General features: G+C 44.8%; 1 protein-coding gene across 8 annotated transcripts in view; it reads right to left on the bottom strand.

Moving 5' to 3' along the window:
- The window catches only part of st3gal3a (ST3 beta-galactoside alpha-2,3-sialyltransferase 3a), a 1,052,507-nt gene that overhangs the window by 291,113 nt on the left and 743,389 nt on the right, over positions 1 to 18,005 (bottom strand). For all 8 annotated transcript variants that reach the window (XR_011948150.1, XM_072510649.1, XM_072510647.1 and 5 more), the window contains 2 exons: positions 7,952 to 8,015; positions 4,302 to 4,397 (listed from right to left, as the gene is read on the bottom strand). Coding sequence is in view for 7 of the 8 variants with exons in the window: in XM_072510649.1 (XP_072366750.1) it covers positions 4,302 to 4,397; positions 7,952 to 8,015 (160 nt within the window). In the remaining variant the exon portion in view is untranslated. The remainder of the gene's footprint in view (positions 1 to 4,301; positions 4,398 to 7,951; positions 8,016 to 18,005) is intronic.

The following is an 18,005-nucleotide window of genomic DNA, read 5'->3' as shown; positions in this document are numbered from 1 at the left end:
ATCCAAAGAGTTGCGAATCTATGGAATTCCCTGCACAGTGAAGCAGTTGAGGCTCCTTCATTATATGTTTTCAAGAAAAAGATATAGTTTTTTTGAGAATAAAGGAATAAAGGGTTATGGTGTTTGGGCCGGAAAGTGGAGCTGAGTCAACAAAAGATCAGTCATGGTCTCATTAAATGGCAGAGCAGGCTCGAAGGGCCAGATGGCCGACTCCTGCTCCTAGTTCTTATGGAATGCTCTCCTTCATTGATAGAGGAATAGAATACAAAAGTAGGGATAGAATGGTGGAATTGTATAAGACACTGGTGAAGCCACAACTGGAGTATTGTGCACAGTCTGGCCACCACATTACAGAAGGACATGATTGCTCTGGAGAGAGTGCGGAAAATATTCACGAGAATGTTGCAAGGGCTGGAGGATTGTAGCTATGAGTAGAGGTTGGAGAGATTGGGGTTGCTTTTATTGGAACAGAGAAGGCTGAAGATGATTGAGGTATACAAAATTGTGAGAGGTAGAGATAGAACAGAGCAAATGAACCTGTTGCCCTTGGCAGAGAGTTCAAAGTGCAGAGGTCATGGATTCATGCTAACTGGCAGAAGGATTAGAGAGGACAAGAGGAAAAACGTATTGACGCAGAGGGTGGTGGGTGTCTGGACTTCATTACTTGAGTTGGTGATGAAGGCAGAGACTCTAAACTCTTAAAAAGCACCTGGATCTGCACCTTAAATGCTGTAAGCTGCAAGGCTATGGGCCATGTGATAAAATTAGAAAGGGCACCTGAATATCTTTGGGTCAACATGGATAAGATGGGCAAATTGCCCCCTTCTGAGCTGTATCTTTTCTATGGTTCTATTCATCGTTGTTTTCAGGATGTGCATCTTCCAGTCTTGGAGTGCACCCGGAGATCTACCTTCATTCTCAGGAGGTCCTACTTCTTTCAATAGTAGGTCAGTGATGGTGATAGAACATACAGTGCAGAAGGAGGCCATTTGGCCCATCGAGTCTGCACCTACCCACTTAAGCCCTCACTTCCACCCTATCCCCATAACCCAATAACCCCTCCTAATCTTTTTTGGTCATCATTGCCAATCCGCCTAACCTGGATGTTTTTTTCAATATGGCAGACTAGGCACCATCTAGGTTCTGCCCCGCCACTGAATACGGTGTGAAACACCCGGGTGTGTAATTAATGAGGTCATTGTCGGAACATTTGACATGTTTTCCCACTGGCTGCTGCAGCAGGAAACAGTCCATGTTCCCACCCTGACAAGGCACAGTCTCAAAACAGGAGAATTCCGTGCCCAATGTACATTGAAAATACCCAACTCTACCACACCAACATCTCTTTCAATCCTTCCATGGTCTCTAAACTGTCAGAATGATTGTTCAATATTAAATGCATAAGCAGAAAGTTTCTCCAACTAAACATTGGGAAGACTACAGTCACCTAACCTGCACTCCTTTGAACTGAGAGAAAACCCAGGCACTCAGAGGAAACCCACGCAGACACGGGGAGAAAACGCAAACTCCACACAGACAGTCACCCAAGGTGGGAATCGAACCAGGTTCCCTGGCACTATGAGGTGCTGTGAGGCAGCAGTGCTAACCATTGCGCCACTGTGTTCCTCTAAAAGAGGAACCATTGGAGGACGGTGTGGTAACGTGCAGTCCATACATGGTGAACCCCGTTCATCTTCTTAAACCCGCCGAATTCCACGCTCGTGAAAGCCGTGCCTTTGTCCAACACTAACGCCTCGGGAAGCCCATGGGTGCCGAACGTTTACCAGAGCTTCCCAATCGTAGCCAGCAAAGTCGAGGTGGACATGCGGTGGACCTCCATCCACTTCGAATGGGCGTCTACGATGAGCAAGCAAATCTACATGGAGTCGGGGCCACTTTTGGCCCGGCCACTCTCATGAGCTGCTTGGGGGGGGGGGGGGGGGGGGGGGGGGGGGGAAGAGAGAGAGAGAGAGAGAGAGACGGAGAGACGTTCTGATGCTCCTGGCACCGCGTTAATTGTTTTGCCAATGGTTTGATGTCCATGCCTATCCCGGGTCACCATACATAACTCCAGGCCAATATCTTCATCTTCGAGGCCTCTGGGAGTCTGCTGTGGAGGTCTTGCAAGATTGCCCCCGGCCCCTCTCAGGCACAACTACCCGGGAGCCCCACAGCAGAATGCCATCCATGACACTGAGCAGTGCCACCTTTGCGTCCCCAGTGGCAGGAGTCCTGAATTGTAGCTGGGGTTAGGGGTGGGTGCTCTGCCATGGATTGCCATGTCCCGAAGCTCCTCGACCCCTCATTCCGTGCCTTCCAGGAGAAGGTGATGTCAACTGTCCTCTGTAGATCGAGGTGTGTTTTTCCCAGCAAGCGTTCTTGGGTCACCGCATCACGGATGCCGCAGACCAGTCAGTCTTTGAGCAACTCGCATAAAGCTGGGCCGAATTTGGGAAACTAGGTGTGTTTCCGTAACCAGGCAAAAAGTTGGCCACTGGCTACCCATGGTGCTGTGTGGCCGTATAAAAAAGAAACCGGTGGACTATAAGCAGCAGCTTCGGATCAAAGTTGTTGCTCATCAACGTGACCAATTCTGCAAAGCAACAGGTATTGGGTGATGCCGAGTAAGACAAACGCTTGATGATGCGGACCGTGAGGAAGGTCACTGTGTGCCTTTCGTCGCTTACAATGGCGTTAAACCAGAAAAAAATATTGCATCTGTTCAATATAATGGGTCCAGTCACCCATCTCAGTGTCAAACGCCTCCAATTTCCCAATGAGCGGGATACCTTCAGCCAGGTGGGAAGCCTCTCAAGGCCTAGCTGAGGTCTCCCGCAGCTCCACTTCACCCTCGTCTTCAGTGTAAAGTTCCTAGCGAGCGACCACATGGAAGCGATGACTGTTAGAAAACTCAATATTTCTTTTACCTACTAAAATACAATTCCTACTCCCTGAAGGATCTCACGTGCCTGGCACACACTTGGGCCGGGGTTTTTATGTCCCAGTGAACCCTTGCTTAAGGGTGTAGCTCCGCCCCCTCATCTGGGAAAATCATGTTCAGGTGAGGCCACTGGGACTCGTTGCAGACCCCTTGGGTTATGGTCGGGTTATAACAGCTATGAAATATCACTTTATCTGCAGTACAAAGTGAACAACTGGGGTGCAAAACAGTTGCTAAAGGAAGTTTTCATCATTTCACAACAGTTCCAGTGCTTTTAGCTTTATTTTCCTGTGCTGGCCCAATATTAAAACTACATGGGGCATTTTACACTCATGGCAATAGGCCACAGGCATAGTGGAATCAGGTGACAGAAAGAAAGGGTTTTATGCGGCAATAATACATTTTGACCTAAGGGCGGCATGGTGGCGCAGTGGTTAGCCACTGCTGCCTCATGGCGCCAAGGGCTTGGGTTCAATCACGGCCCCGGATAACTGTCCGTGTGGAGTTTGCACATTCTCCCCGTGTCGGCGTGGGTCTCACCTCCACAACCCAAAGATGCGCAGGTAGGTGGACTGGCGACACTAAATTGCCCCTCAATTGGAAAAAAAATTATAATGGGTACTCTAAATTTATTTTTAAAAATACATTCTGACTGATATCGATTGAAAGACTTTGAAAAATTTAAATTGCTGATGTTAATAATGCACCTGAGTCTATTTTAACCTTCTTGCTCTTGGTGGATTTTGAACAACAGCCGAATTATAAGCATTGATAGCAGGCCCCAGCACTGTTGTATTGTACTCATTCTTCTAGAGTGATTTGAGGAGCATTTCACTTCAATAAAGTTTCCTGACAGACAAAAGCAGCAGCAGAAACTCAAACGTAGGAAACAAGGGCAAAAAGGAAAAATAACTCATTTTAGAACATGTGGATTAAAAAAAAGTGCAGCCATTCTGACGTTAACATTTTCAGTTAGGTTTCCGCATGGTCAAGCTCTGGCCATCGATCAAAATGAAGTAGTTAAAAAAAGAGTTTGGATATGCAGCAAGCAAATGGAAAGAGTGTGTGTTTGTGTATATCTGTATGTTAGCTGGCAGGTGACCTCCAATACCAAACAAGGGTGACTGCAAAGAAGTAGTAACAGATGTAAAAGATGGAGCTTCACACATGAGTAAATGAGAAAGTTCAAAGGAAAAACTTTCTTGCTTATCCACAAGAACAATAACACTATATTGTGTCTAACTCTCATTTCTGAACTGCTGGTGTGCATTAAAAAAAGGATAACGAGTAAACAAGGCATATCATTATTTTTTGAGTCATTTCCATTTAGAGCCAAAACGGTATGTGAAAAAAAGCTCACCTTATTACAACATCATAATCATCAATTCTTGATCCAAGAGATTTATTGGCCACTATTCCTCCATTGCCCATTATAATGCAGCGCTTGCAGCTTAAACTGAAAGATACAAAGGTTTATAGACTGTGAAAGTTTCTAAAGAAAGGCTGCATTTCAATTTCAAACTTAAATTTGCACAACAACGTTCACCACACTATTGTTAATAGAGGAATATTACAAAACTCCATTGACTTCACTGCCAGTGGTTATGCAGGTCCCCACATTGGGGCCATGACTTCAAGGGATGAACAGTTGTTGTATATTGAAGGCAGGAAAATAAACTGAATCTGTTTCACCTTTTAGTGTCGTTGTTTTATCTTAATAAGAGATGAACTCTATATAGTTAGACAGTGAGTAACCCTTACCCTCAGTGTTAGATAGCAAACGTGGTCTCTTGCCTTTTAAAACTTTACCCACTGAATAACAAAACTGCATAGTTGTAAGAGTTGCATTGTATTTAACTAGAAAAAGCTGTAAATTTGAAACCAATTTAAATGTACAATGGAAATGCAAATAGGGTTACAGCTGGTGCATAATATTTCTATAAATGGAAACAGCCCCAAATATACAGCAAGTCTCCATATTTGGTGCAATTTCACATATTAATCTAGAAGGAAGCGCAAACATTTTGAAAGGCTGGACAGTGATCATTCTAATGTAGAAGGAGAGTTCTCTGGCAGAAGGTTTCATCTACTTTGCAAAGGAGAAACAGGACACCTAAATATGACTCAATTTTCCCTTAAAGCACAGAACCATGACCTGGTAATTAGAATAACATTAGTTTGACAGATAGGGTAGGAAAATAAAGTTTATTATACAGGAACCAAATCAAAAGCACCAAGGGAGACTAAAGGAAATAAACATGAACCAACATGGAATTATAAGGCGCAGGTTGTTCCCAGCAGGTTTATTAAAATTTTTGAGGTTGTATCATAGTTGCTGGATAAAGGCAAGTGGATGGATGTCATGCATCTTGACTATAGAAAGCAGCTGATATGGTCTTTTACATGAAGCTAATGGTTAAAGTGAAATCTCATGGGATCATGACGGAAATTTAGAATTGGAATATTAACTTGCTAGATAATATGAAACAGAGAGGAGTTATCAGTGGCAATAATTCTATTTGAGCAGCTGTGACCAAAGTCCCCTAGGGATATAACTTGGAATTCCTGCCATTCACAATATTTATTAAAGCTCTCAATGAGGGATCTGTGAATATAAGCTATAGAGAAGAAATGATTTACATAAAATGACCTTTTTAATTCTCAATACTAGTTTTATTTTAAGAATGCCAACTTTTGAAGAATGATTGCCATATATAATCAATTGTCCAAGACACATATTAAATCTCTTAAATAATTTTAGGTGAATGAAAGCACGAGTGACAAACTGAGAACATAGAAGAGGACAAACATGTGTTAGGTTATCAGCTAATATCCCTCCTGAAGGTGGAGTTACAATTTTGGCATGAACGTGGCCTGACATGGAGAGATTAATAACATTAATCAAAATCATGTGGACTTTATTAAAAGACAGTATGCAATTGATGATGTCCAACATATGATGTAATTTTTTTAAATTATAAGAACAGGTGGTCACAATGGCCTAACAATTTTCAAGATGCAAAAATGCATTTGAGAAAGTGGACTGACAATATTTATTATGCCGTGGAGAAATCTGGTTGTGGACCAGACTGTTTTGGGTGCATTCAGATGCCTACAGATGGTGATGTGTCTGCCCTCTACTGCCTCCTTTTATTCTACTAAAATAAATATTCTTTCAAAAATCATCACAATCTTCGGAAGATGGCTCTCAAACATTGCATCATCAAACTCATCATCATCTAGCAATGCTCAATGGGTATACTTGGTTACAAGATAAAATAGTGCCCTTTGATAGTTACTGAATATTACATATTTTGCTTACTGCACCACAATCGGTTTGATTTTCTCCACATAATGTTAATGGATCTCTCGTGACGTTGTTCAATGTATCAAGTTTGAAGTAGGGTCACATGAAGAACAGAAAGGAAGTTTCAAGTGACACTCAAGTACTGCAAGTCAAAATTGATGGGTGTCGCACAGTGTTTTGTGATCAGAGATGACTGACTGAAGACAAAGCACCTTAGTGATAATATTAAAATCTGAGTAACATTTCAAAATTGATCAATTTGTAAATTGTAAGGTAAAGTTATGAAAATAGGTTTCCATAAGGTTATAAAAAAAAAGAAATATAAATTACTATACTGCTTCTCATAAACAGAAATACATTCCAACCAGCTTCATAGCGAGCTAGGCAATAAGCATTCAAAGAAGCAGGAAAGAGAAAGGCAAGAGATGGATGGAGGGGTAAAAGCACAGTTTCGGAAACTTTTGAAAGCACAGAGGAGAGCGAAGGACAAAGTTGCCATGAAAAGAGGGCGAGGGAAACAGGGTGAAGCAGCAGTTACTGTTGATGGAAGAAAAATGTACCACGGCAGTCTTGGAGGAAAGAAGGGTGAATGCAAGGAAATAATGTTAGAGAGTTGATTGCAGAGTAGTGAGGAGTGCATGCAGAGAAATTTAAGAGGATAAAATGACTAGCTCAAAATCAATTCTTTCAACCAAAGTTATGAGAGCTTTGCAAGGATAGGGGTGCATTATGTAGCGCAGGTGAAAATGCAGCGATTATATTCTGAATGAGTCATAGCTTGTGGAACACATTCAGCAATTTATTCCGTGAACACCCATACAAATTATGCATTTCCTGATACACAATACTGGATAAAAGAATTATGCAACCAATGTCTCCGGAACCACCCTTTAGCCCTTTAATTTATCTAGCTACAGCAGGTAGGATTTGTGATTTCCAGAACCGTCAAAAAGTTATTCCAGTATCCCTGATTACCAATCTCAAACTCGTAGCAAGTTTCCCCATTTAGACCATGCATAAGGAAACAACCAGTCACATTAGAGAAGCTGAAAGGAGATAGGGAGAAACCCATTATCATCTTCAGAACCCGAGTCAACATCTATAGGCAAAATACACCCGAAAGGTCAAGCTTGGTTGACAACTATTCATTCGACATGGTGAGCTCTCAACATGAATGATCTTGGCATACTTAATAATAATAATCTTTATTGTCACAAGTAGGCTAACATTAACACTGCAATGAAGTTACTGTGAAAAGCCCCTAGTCAACAAATCCCGACCCCTGTTCGGGTACACACAAGGAGAATTCAGAATATCCAAATTCATCTAACAGCATGTCTTTCTGGACTTGTGTTGGAGGAAACCGGAGCACCCGGAGGAAACCCACACAGACACATGGACAACATGCAGACTCCGCACAGACAGTGACCGAAGCCGGGAATTGAACCTGGGACCCTGCCGCTTGAAGCAACAGTGCTAACCACTGTGCTATCGTGCATTTGAAAAAATAGTCACCTGTAGAGATTAAACTAGCAGCACGCCTTACTTAAGCTGTTACTGCACCATCTAGGTTGCTTAAAATTAATAATAATTTCATAACACTGTCGACTAGAACCACCTCCTCTCCCCAAGAATTAACGTTCCCTTTAACTTCAAAGTTGCACTATCCCTTCCTATATCCTTGTACATTGCATTGTACCTACCTGTCCAGGTATGAAGTCAAGGTGTAATGTTTAGTTATCCCCAGAATCTTCTGTATAACTGCTTCTGCAAAAACCAAAAACATAAAAATGTATTCAGCAAACAAGTAACTCTTATTTCTGTGTACTGTTTATCATTTTCTAAATAATATGATTTATTTCTTCTTCGAACTATATTCCATTCCCGTTTTTTACCACAAAAATAATCACAGAACTGGTGAATCATATTTCATGCTTCTTTTCCCTCAAGGCAAGTGAAATGTTCTGACTTTATTCATTAACGACAACATAATGCTGCACCTTTTCTGTTTCCCATTGTGTAATACAAGCCAATACGCTCACCAAATCTCAAATAATGACAGCCGCATAATTTGTTGCTGTTGCCGTTGATTCTGCATGGGCTGCTTTCAAAACCTATCAAAACACGATTACACAAGATACCTCCAGGCTCAAATAAATTGATAAGACAGTTATTTCACACCTTCAATTATACAGCAGAACATACTGACGTTTGAGGTTAACGGAGAACATTTGCAGGGGGGAGTGCAGGAAGGCAGGCGACCTGCTTCAAGGATTCCTCATTCTTGGGATGAAGCGCTTATCTTATTAAGAAAGGTTGAGCAGGTTGGACCTATACCCACTGGAGTTTGGAAGAATGAGAGGTGATCTTATTGAAACACACAAGATCCTGAGATCCTTGACAGGGTGGATATAAGTCTCTAGGGCAATTAGGGATGGGCAATAAATGCTGGTTTGGCCAGCAATGCTCACATCCTGTGAGAGAACACATTTTTAAAAAAGTAACCTGCATACAAGTCAACCCTGTTTTCTCAGCTCCAAAAATCATGGGCTGGATTCTCCGCCGGCGAGATGCTGCGTTTTGCCGGCAGCCCGGGGGTTTCCCGACGGCGTGTGGCTGCCCCACAATGGGAAACCCCATTGACTGGCCGGCGTAACGGAGAATCCCGCTGGTATGGTGAACCTGAAATGTAGCGCGGCAAAGAGTCCAGCCCCATGTTTTTGCCCATACGCAGTGTGTAAATTTCAGCCACAATATGCTTATACTTGTATGAGCAATCAGCCTCAATTTTCCATGCCACAAATGTATGTTTTACTTTCCGTACCATATAAAAAGACCTAAGGGATCAAGCAGGCAACATGGGCTGCTTTACAGAGGTGGACAGTTTAAGCCACATCCACTCTGTGTTGGGTGCCAATCACATTTCAAAATGGCAACCACTCACACCAGGGGTTCACTTTTATACTTGGGGTAAATGTCAATGTCCGTTTTTGGAAAGATTTTTCAAGGCTTCAAAGGTAGAGTTAAAAGCCGACATCTGCAGTATTATAATACAAGTTCAATGATTTCTAATTGATTGCTGCCTGCAGAGGCTTTGCCAGTGCACCCTAAGAATCGCATAGAATCACCAACAGCAACTTCTGGATTCCCACTGCTGGAGGGCGAACTCTAGAAATACCGGTAAGTTTCAGAGGTGTAATGGCATCAAACGCTGACAATTTCACTATCATTACGACTGCAACAAGTGCAGTGAATTAAAATGGTTACTATAGGTGACTCTGAACAAGGGCAAAAGTTACTTTTACGTTTTACTAGACCTGGCATCAAATTCAAACATGTGGGTCTTGTGAAGTTGACTTTTAGAACTTTAGCTTTTGAGCTGCAATTAGCTGTGCAAAACTAATGCAATCAACATCATAAATGTGGGGTTTTGCAATATATTAGCTGCTGGACAGTGAGCTGAAATACCTTTTCTTATGAAAATGTCTCGCACAAAGGCACAGAATTCCTTGGAATGTCAAGACGTTGACATTAAAAAGAAATTCCTCACTTTATGAACTGAATTCAAGTTACAATGTAACAAGTACCCTGTCAAAGCATATATCTTAGTTTGGCAGAATAAGGAGTGCTTCATTATATTATGTTTAGATACTATTTGGACATGCTCAAGTGGATTTAGGCATTTTACACTCAATAGGAAAAGAATGCGAAAATTGGTAGTTGCCATCTGTAAAACCAAAATATCCATGAACTTTAAAGTCAAAAACAATACCATAACTGGTTTTAACTTTTGAATATCCTTCCTACTTGTATTCTATGCAAGAATTTCAGTTTCAGTTATGGGTCCACTTTCACTCTGCACCGCAGCTTTGATTGAACTTATGTAAACCAAACAAAAATTAAGATTTCTATAAAAATCTAAGAACCCTGTCATTTCCAAATCAGGATCAGATGTGATGCATCCAAAGATACTGAAGAAAATGAGGATGGAAATTGCAAAGGCACTGGCCACAATTTTCGAGTCTTCCTTACACTCATAGGGGGTGCCAGAGGACTGGAGAATTGCAAATGTTACACCCTTGTTCAAAAAAGTGTTTTTACACTACAGGTCAGTCAGTTTAACTTTGGTGGGTAAGCTTCTAGAAACAACAATTTGGAACAAGTTACGTGGACAAATGAAGGTCAATAAATGAAAGCCTGCACGGATTTGTTAAGGAAAAATTGTGTTCAACTTGCCAGATTCATTAAAGTAGTACCAGTAGGGTTGATAGGAGCAATGTTGTTGATGTAGTGGGCATGGAATTTCCAAATACATCTGATAGTGGCACAGAATAGGCTTGTGAGCAAAGTTATATCTCATGGAATGAAAGGTAAAGTAGCGACAAAGATGTGAAATTGGCCGAATGAAGGGGAGCAGTGCACGAATCAGGAAGCGAGTGACAATCCATAGCCATGCACATTTATGCATGGCGAGAATTGTGGGGGTCATTTTTAGCTGACATCCTGATAACTAGGTCAAGCAGCTGAGCCCCCCCTCCCTCCGCAACGCAATTCAGCCCCCCCCCCCAGATTTTCTGGGTCAACCCCACAGTAGGGGAGCATGGTAGCACTGCACCACTGCGGCTTTACAGCGCCAGGGTCCCCAGATTCGATTCCCGCTGGGTCACTGTCTGCACGTTCTCCCTGTGTCTGCGTGGGTTTCCTCCGGGTCCTCTGGTTTACTCCCACAGTCCAAAGACGTGCAGGTTAGGTGGATTAGCCATGCTAAATTGCCCTTAGTGTCCAAAACAAAGGTTAGGAGGGGTTATTGGGTTACGGGGATAGGGTGGAAGTGAGGGCTTAAGTGGGTCGGTGCAGACTCGATGGGCCGAATGGCCTCCTTCTGCACGGTATGTTCTATGTTCTAAAGCGACCCTCCCACAACCCCCCAATTAGAGAGATTGCCTTTAATGTTGTCCAGCTGTCAATCATAACGAGATGTTTATAAACTGTTGTTATTTTCCACAGCTGGGTACTTCAAAGACTATAACTATGATTGACAGTGTATGGACCACATCAAAGCCAGTTAAGTGCTTTCTGCAGAGAAAAAGAGGAAGTGAGAGTGTTTAAAGAACTTGGTACTTCAAAGCCACTCAAGATGAATGCAGGTAAATGAAACAATGCAGCAGCTGGGTATGCGGAAGCTGTCAATCACATCCTGGTGAAAGCAATTTCACAGAGATATGAATGAAAGATTTGCAGATCAAAGATCTGAGGGGGTTTAAACCCAGCTGACTGGTTTTCTCTTTCCAGGAATTGACAGGTGATGCTTCCTCTGCCTGAGTCAGCAGGTGTATTGCACAGGCAAGTTTTAAAGCAGTGATTTGTTTCACTGCTCTCTAGCTTCCAGGCAGGGGTCTCTCTTATGAGAGGCTTCCAGGTAGGGGTCTCTCTTATGGGAGGCTTTCAGACAGGAGTCACTCTTATGGGAGGCTTCCAGGTAGGGGTCTCCGGTCAGGATATCTCTAATTGGGGGGGGGGGGGGGGTCTCTGGTGGGGGTCTCTCAACTGGGTGCTCTGTGATGGGGGAGGTGGGGGGGGGAATCTGGTGGGGGTGGGTTGGCCCTCCGATGGACTTTGGGGGCTTAAGAGTTACACGCTTGGCCCACCGTGAGGTCCATAGCATGAGAGCCATGTTTGTCAAGATCTGTATCAATTCTCACCTATGTGGTTCCCGGCCCAGAGAATCATGCTGGCCCAGAGAATATAATTCCTGGTCCGTTACTAGGACGCAGTTGGGTCTTAATGACCCATTTGCATCCTCTCGCTGGTGGGGGTGTGAACCTCAATCCTGTCGCCAGCAGTGGACCGGAGCATCGGAACGGGATCGATTTCCATTTTTTGCCCAATGCTGGATTCTCTGCCCGATGGTGAATTGCTTTTCAGGTATCATGAAACGGAGAAGGGCGGTGCGGTAGCATATTTGGTAACACTGAAACCAAAGGTCGATGTAGAATTGGATCGTCTGGAGCGGTTGAGAATCATCCGGCCGGTGAGTTTGCGGATTGGGCTGTGTCGGTTGTGCCAGTAGGGTGGTTCCGCCCGCCTTTGTTGAGATTATAAGATGATAATCAATCGGCATCCCGCTTGGATCATTATCCGGTACCCAAGATGGAGGATCTATATGCGAGTCTTAGCAGAGGGCGTACCTTCACCAAGCTCGACATGAGCCACGCTTATCTTCAATTAGTTCTGGACACAGCACTAATATGTAACCATCAACATGCTCAGGGATTTTTCGGAATACAACAGGCTGCCATTCGGAGTTTCTTCAGCATGTAACATATTCCAGCGAGTGATGGGAGAATATTCTCCAAGAATTGCCACAGGTTGCGTTTTACCTGGATGACTCCGACCGGGAACACGAGAAAAACCTAGAGGACATGGTATGTCGAATCGAGGCAGTCGGGGTCCGCCTGCGGCGTGAAACATGCGTATTCCACGCAAAAGAGGTAGTCTACTTAGGTTACAAGGTGGACAGAAACGGGTTACACCCAGTGGCCGATAAGATGCGGGCAATCCGGCAGGCACCCATGCCTAAGGATCAAACAGAACTGCACTCTTTCTTGGGACTTATTAATTTCTAACGGCAAGTTCATCCCAAACATGGCAACAGTGTTGGCCCCACTGCACCAGTTGCTAGTAAAGGGCCACCGTTAGTTTTGGGACCCGCCACAGCAGGCAGCATTCGACAACATAAAGTGACGACTATCATCGTCGCATCTGCTGATGCACTTCGACCTGTCAAAACCTTTATTGCTAACATGTGACGCCTCGCTCTATGGCATCAGGGCCGTCCTGGCACACCGGATGGATGACGGTACAGAGCAGTCCATAGCGTATGCTTCATGCACTTTGCGGCAGTGAAGCAAAATTACACTCAAATATGGGCAGCACGGTAGCACAGTGGGTAGCACTGTTGCTTCACAGCTCCAGGGTCCCAGGTTCAATTCCCGGCGTGGGTCACTGCCTGTGTGGAGTCGGCACGTTCTCCCAGTGTCTGCGTGAGTTTCCTCCGGGTGCTCCGGTTTCCTCCCACAAGTCCAGAAAGTCGTGCTTGTTAGGTGAATTGGACATCCTGAATTTGCCCTCTGTGTACCCGAACAGGCGCCGGAATGTGGCGACTAGGGGCTTTTCACAGTAACTTCATTGCAGTGTTAATGTATGCCAATTGTGACAATAAAGATTATTATTGCTATTAAATAGAGAAAGAAGGTTTGGCGCTGGTTTTTGGAGTATAATGGTTCCATCAGTGTGTCTATGGACATATGTTTACAGCTTATACACACCATAAGCCCTGATTAGGGTTGTTCAAAGAAAGAGGGCAATCTCCCGGTGGTGTCTACCTGCAATCAGCATTGGGCTCTGCTCTTGGCGGCATGAGTACGTCTTGGAACATGGCCCAGGGACAAAGATTCCATACGCGGATGCCCTCTGCCGCCTCCCTCTGCACACCAGTACGCCGCCTCCCTCTGCACACCAGTACGCCAACACCGACCACGTCGGACGAGGTGATCGCTGCCCAGCACTTTATGGACTCTTTACCAGTGACAGTGGCCTAAGTAAAGGCATGAACACAGACAGGTCCAGATTAGCCAGGATCCACCACATAGTGCTATACAGGGCCCAGCATTGCTTCCCCCCCAGTGGATCAACGTGCTTTTACCACAAAAGAGGCCAAACTCAGTATGGTGGATGGCATTCTACGGTGAGGTTCCAGGGTGGTCATTCTCAAGCACGGACGGGGGCGATCTTAAAAGACTTCTACAGACACCCGGGAGTCTCTAAAATGAAAATGTTGGCCCAAAGCTGTGTGGTGATCCAGAATAGATGCAGATATCGAGAAGTTATCAATGCAATCTACACGGTGCCAGGAGCACCAAAAGCTCCCTCCTACAGGTCCACTCAATTCATGGGAACAGCCGGGCCGGCCATGGTCCCCTTCATGTGGATTTTGCAGGGCCTTTTCAAGGGGAAATGTATTTAACTACCGTGGATGCACATTCGAAGTGGATGACAATATTGCGTGCAGCTCCGGCAAACCTTTAGTGTCCACAGACTTCTTGATGTATTGGTATCAGACAATGGCATCGCTTTTACAGGTTCAGAGCTCATCGACTTCCTAAACCAAAACAGGGTCCATCATGTGTGCACCGCACCTCATCACCCGTCATCCAATCCAATGGGTTGGCCGAATGAGCGGCACAGACATTTAAACTCGGGATGGGGAAACAGACCTCAGGTTCCCCAGAAACCTGCCTCGCCCATTTCCTCTTTTACTGTCGGACCACACCACACGCCACCACTGGGGTGGTGCCCACAGAACCTTTGATGGGACGTTGGCTGTGCATGCGGTTGAGCCTTGATTCGCCGGACATCGGAGAAAGGATCCGCGGCCAACAGGAACAAGTCAAAACAGGACAAAGCAGACCCGTTAGGGAATATTTAGCAGGCAACACTGTTTACATCTGGAATTTTGCAGACATAGCGCTATGAATCCCAGGTATGGTAATAAAGTGGTCTGGTCCAGTCTCATATTCCATATGGGTGCAGGACAAATACTCTAACGAACACATGGACCACTTCGCAGTTGGGCTGTACTGCTGCCCGAAGACCGGCCAAAGCCCCCAAGGCCGGTAGTGCCCCTTCCTCCAGAACAACCACCGGCGATACCCAGCTAGGCAGTTGAGCCCATCAATTCAGAGATGCAGGAGGTCGACTCGTCCGACCTAGAGACATTACCCACAGGAGTCGAAGCAGGGAACCGCTGGGAAAAGCACAGCGGAACCACCCAGACGTTCGGCCCGAAAACGACCTTACAGTAAGCCTGTGGAATTTGTTACCACAGGAAGCAGTTGAAGCCAAAACATTGTATGTTTTCAAGAAGGAGTTAAATATAGCACTTGGAGTTAAAGTAATCAAAGGATATGGGCGGAAAGTGGGAACAGGTTGGATGAGCATCTATCATCATATTTATTTTAAATTCATTTCCGGGAGGTGCTGGTTAGGCCAGCATTTATTGCCCATCCCTACATGCCTTTCAGAAGGTGGTGGTGAGCTGCCTTCTTGAACCGCTACAGTCCTTGAGGTGTAGGTACACCCACAGTGCTGTTAATGTTGAACGGCGGAACAGCCTCGAAGGGCCGAATAGCATCCTCCTGCTCCAATTTTCTAAGTAATGTGCGTACATGTCCTTTCTGTTTGCAAGGAACATAACCCTGTGTATTAATATTTGTAGCTTCCAGTACACATTTAGAGAACCCAATTATTTTTCCCAATTAAGGGGCAATTTAGCATGGCCAACTCACCTGCGCTGCACATCTTTGGGTTGTGGGGATGAGGCTCACGCAGACACGGGGAGAATGTGTAAATTCCACACAGACTCGGTGCCGTGAGGCAGCAGTGCTAACCATTGCACCACCATGCTGCCCTTGTCGGCGTAACTTTTAGCGCAGTCGGGGTTATTTAGCAAATGTTGACCAACCGCAGAATCACATCTGATATTGAACACTGTGTTTTGAGTTTTGCAAGCTGATTGAGTATGGCCTGTACATTGCATTCTGCGAATAATGAAAGGGACTTATGACCTACACTCTTTTGCCTTGCACTACCAACTTTTGTCACTTAATATCTCCTGTCGTGCACCTATCATGGACCTTTCCTCCCCAATTTCACTTGCTTAAAAACTATTACAATTATAACTTTTCTCTAGTTCTGATGAAAGGTCAGTGACCTGAAACAATACCTTTTATCTCCACACAAGATGCTGCATAACCTACTGAGTGTCTTCAATAATTTTGGTTTTTATTTTTTTATAAACATGCATTCTGTGGGTCAATAATTAATGTGCTCACGAAATCTTCAAAATCATAATCAGCAGAGAAAAAACTACTCATCGAGAAGATGTGGCCAGGACTTAACCTTTTTTCCAGAAGGCAGACTCTAATAATAATATGATGGATAACTGTTTTTCAGGTGTGAGAAGTATTATGGGCGGGATTCTGCGAAATGGAAACAGAGTGCTCGCGCCGTCGTGAATGCCGTTGCGAAACGGGCGCGGGCACTACTGATTCTGGCCCCCACAATTTGGCGCAGTGGCGCCGCGTCAACACGCTCAGGCGCGGAGGACTTTCTCAACGTGCCGGCTCCGACGCAACATGGTGTGGGGGTTCCACACTCTCCACTCTCTTCCATCACGCTATCTCTCTCTTCCATCTCGCTCTCTCTCTCTTCCATCTCGCTCTCTCTCTCTTCCATCTCGCTCTCTCTCTCTTCCATTTCGCTTTCTCTCTTTTCCATTTCGATCTCTCTCTCCCTCTCTTCCATCTCGCGCTCTCTCCCGCTCTGCCATCTCGTGCTCTCCCTCTCTCTTCCATCTCGCGCTCTCTCTTTTCCATCTTGTGCTCTCTCGCTCTCTTCCAACTCATGCTCTCTCTTGCTTCCATCTCGCGTTCGCTCTCTCATCTCACGCTCTCTCTCTCTTTCATCTTGTGCTCTCTCTCCCGCTCAGCACTCACTCTCTTTCTTATCCCTCATGCTCTCTTTCTCTCCCGCCCCTCATGCTCACTCTCTCTTACACCCCATGCTCACACAGTCTCCTGTCAGTCACGTGCTCAGATGCCAGTAGGCCCTCTTCAGCCTCCTAGGATCTTGGTCCGCACGGCCGGACCAGTCCAGACCCCGGACCAGACGGCCAGACCCCACACCCCAGCACACTCCTCCCTTATTCACGCTGCATGACACCTTTGCTCCCTGAGCTCCACGGCGCAGCATCTCTGATCCCTGGGCATTGCTTTCTGGCCTGACAAATCCCACTCCTTTGATCCCTGGTCCTCTGCTCCAAGGGCCCCAGTCTTTGGCTCTCCGGGCTCTGCTCCCAAGGCCCCAAAGTCATTGCAGTCGATGTCCATTGCTCCTCCAAACACAGGTCGTTTCTCTCCCATATTTGCTGTAGCAAACACGGGAAAGAAGCGGCATCTGATTGGAGGAGCAACTCCATGCAGATTCTTCCATTCGAACATACTTGTTTGACTGGCATTTTGGAAATCGGCTCTGGGAGTTCGCATAGAGGGGCTTACAAGGGCCGCATTTGGCCCTCGGGCCACACATTGGACAAGCCTGCTACTATATCTGCACATTAATTAAACTGGTGTATGCTGTTGAAAGGGTGATTATTTTTCTGTTTTTTTTTAAGATTAGCCAAATATGAGTGCTTCTGTCATTTTCAGAAAGCAAATTCTAGTCAGTTTTACTGTGGGCAACTTCACCAGCTACTGTATGTATGAGGTCCTATTTGGTTTAAATAAATTACGGTTCGCTTATGAAATTAGTCCTTGGTGGAAAGGATGAGATAAGTTGCAACCCAATAATCGTTAAGTTACATTATTGTACAAGCTGCAAACTAATTCCAACAAAATGTATACTGATGCAGAAAGCAGTGTTTTTGTTTTATGACTACATGCAGAATAACTGAATTAGCGATGGAAAGGTATGGCAAAATATTTGGTCAGATCTCATGTATTCACAAGATTGCATGACAGCAAAGCTGTCATCCAACATCATTCAGCAAATTATCTCAATACAACCCTTTTGCAACTGATAGGTTCCTTTGATATTTATGGTAAGTGTGGTTTCTGTTCCTTGCATTGTATTTTGTCTCGCGTTTGTGACATTTTTTGCATCGGTGATGTAATTCAACTGAAAAATTTACACAAAAAC

Source organism: Scyliorhinus torazame, chromosome 7 (assembly GCF_047496885.1).
Source record: "Scyliorhinus torazame isolate Kashiwa2021f chromosome 7, sScyTor2.1, whole genome shotgun sequence".
NCBI lineage: Eukaryota > Metazoa > Chordata > Chondrichthyes > Carcharhiniformes > Scyliorhinidae > Scyliorhinus > Scyliorhinus torazame.
This window is presented reverse-complemented; position numbering and strand designations above follow the sequence as displayed.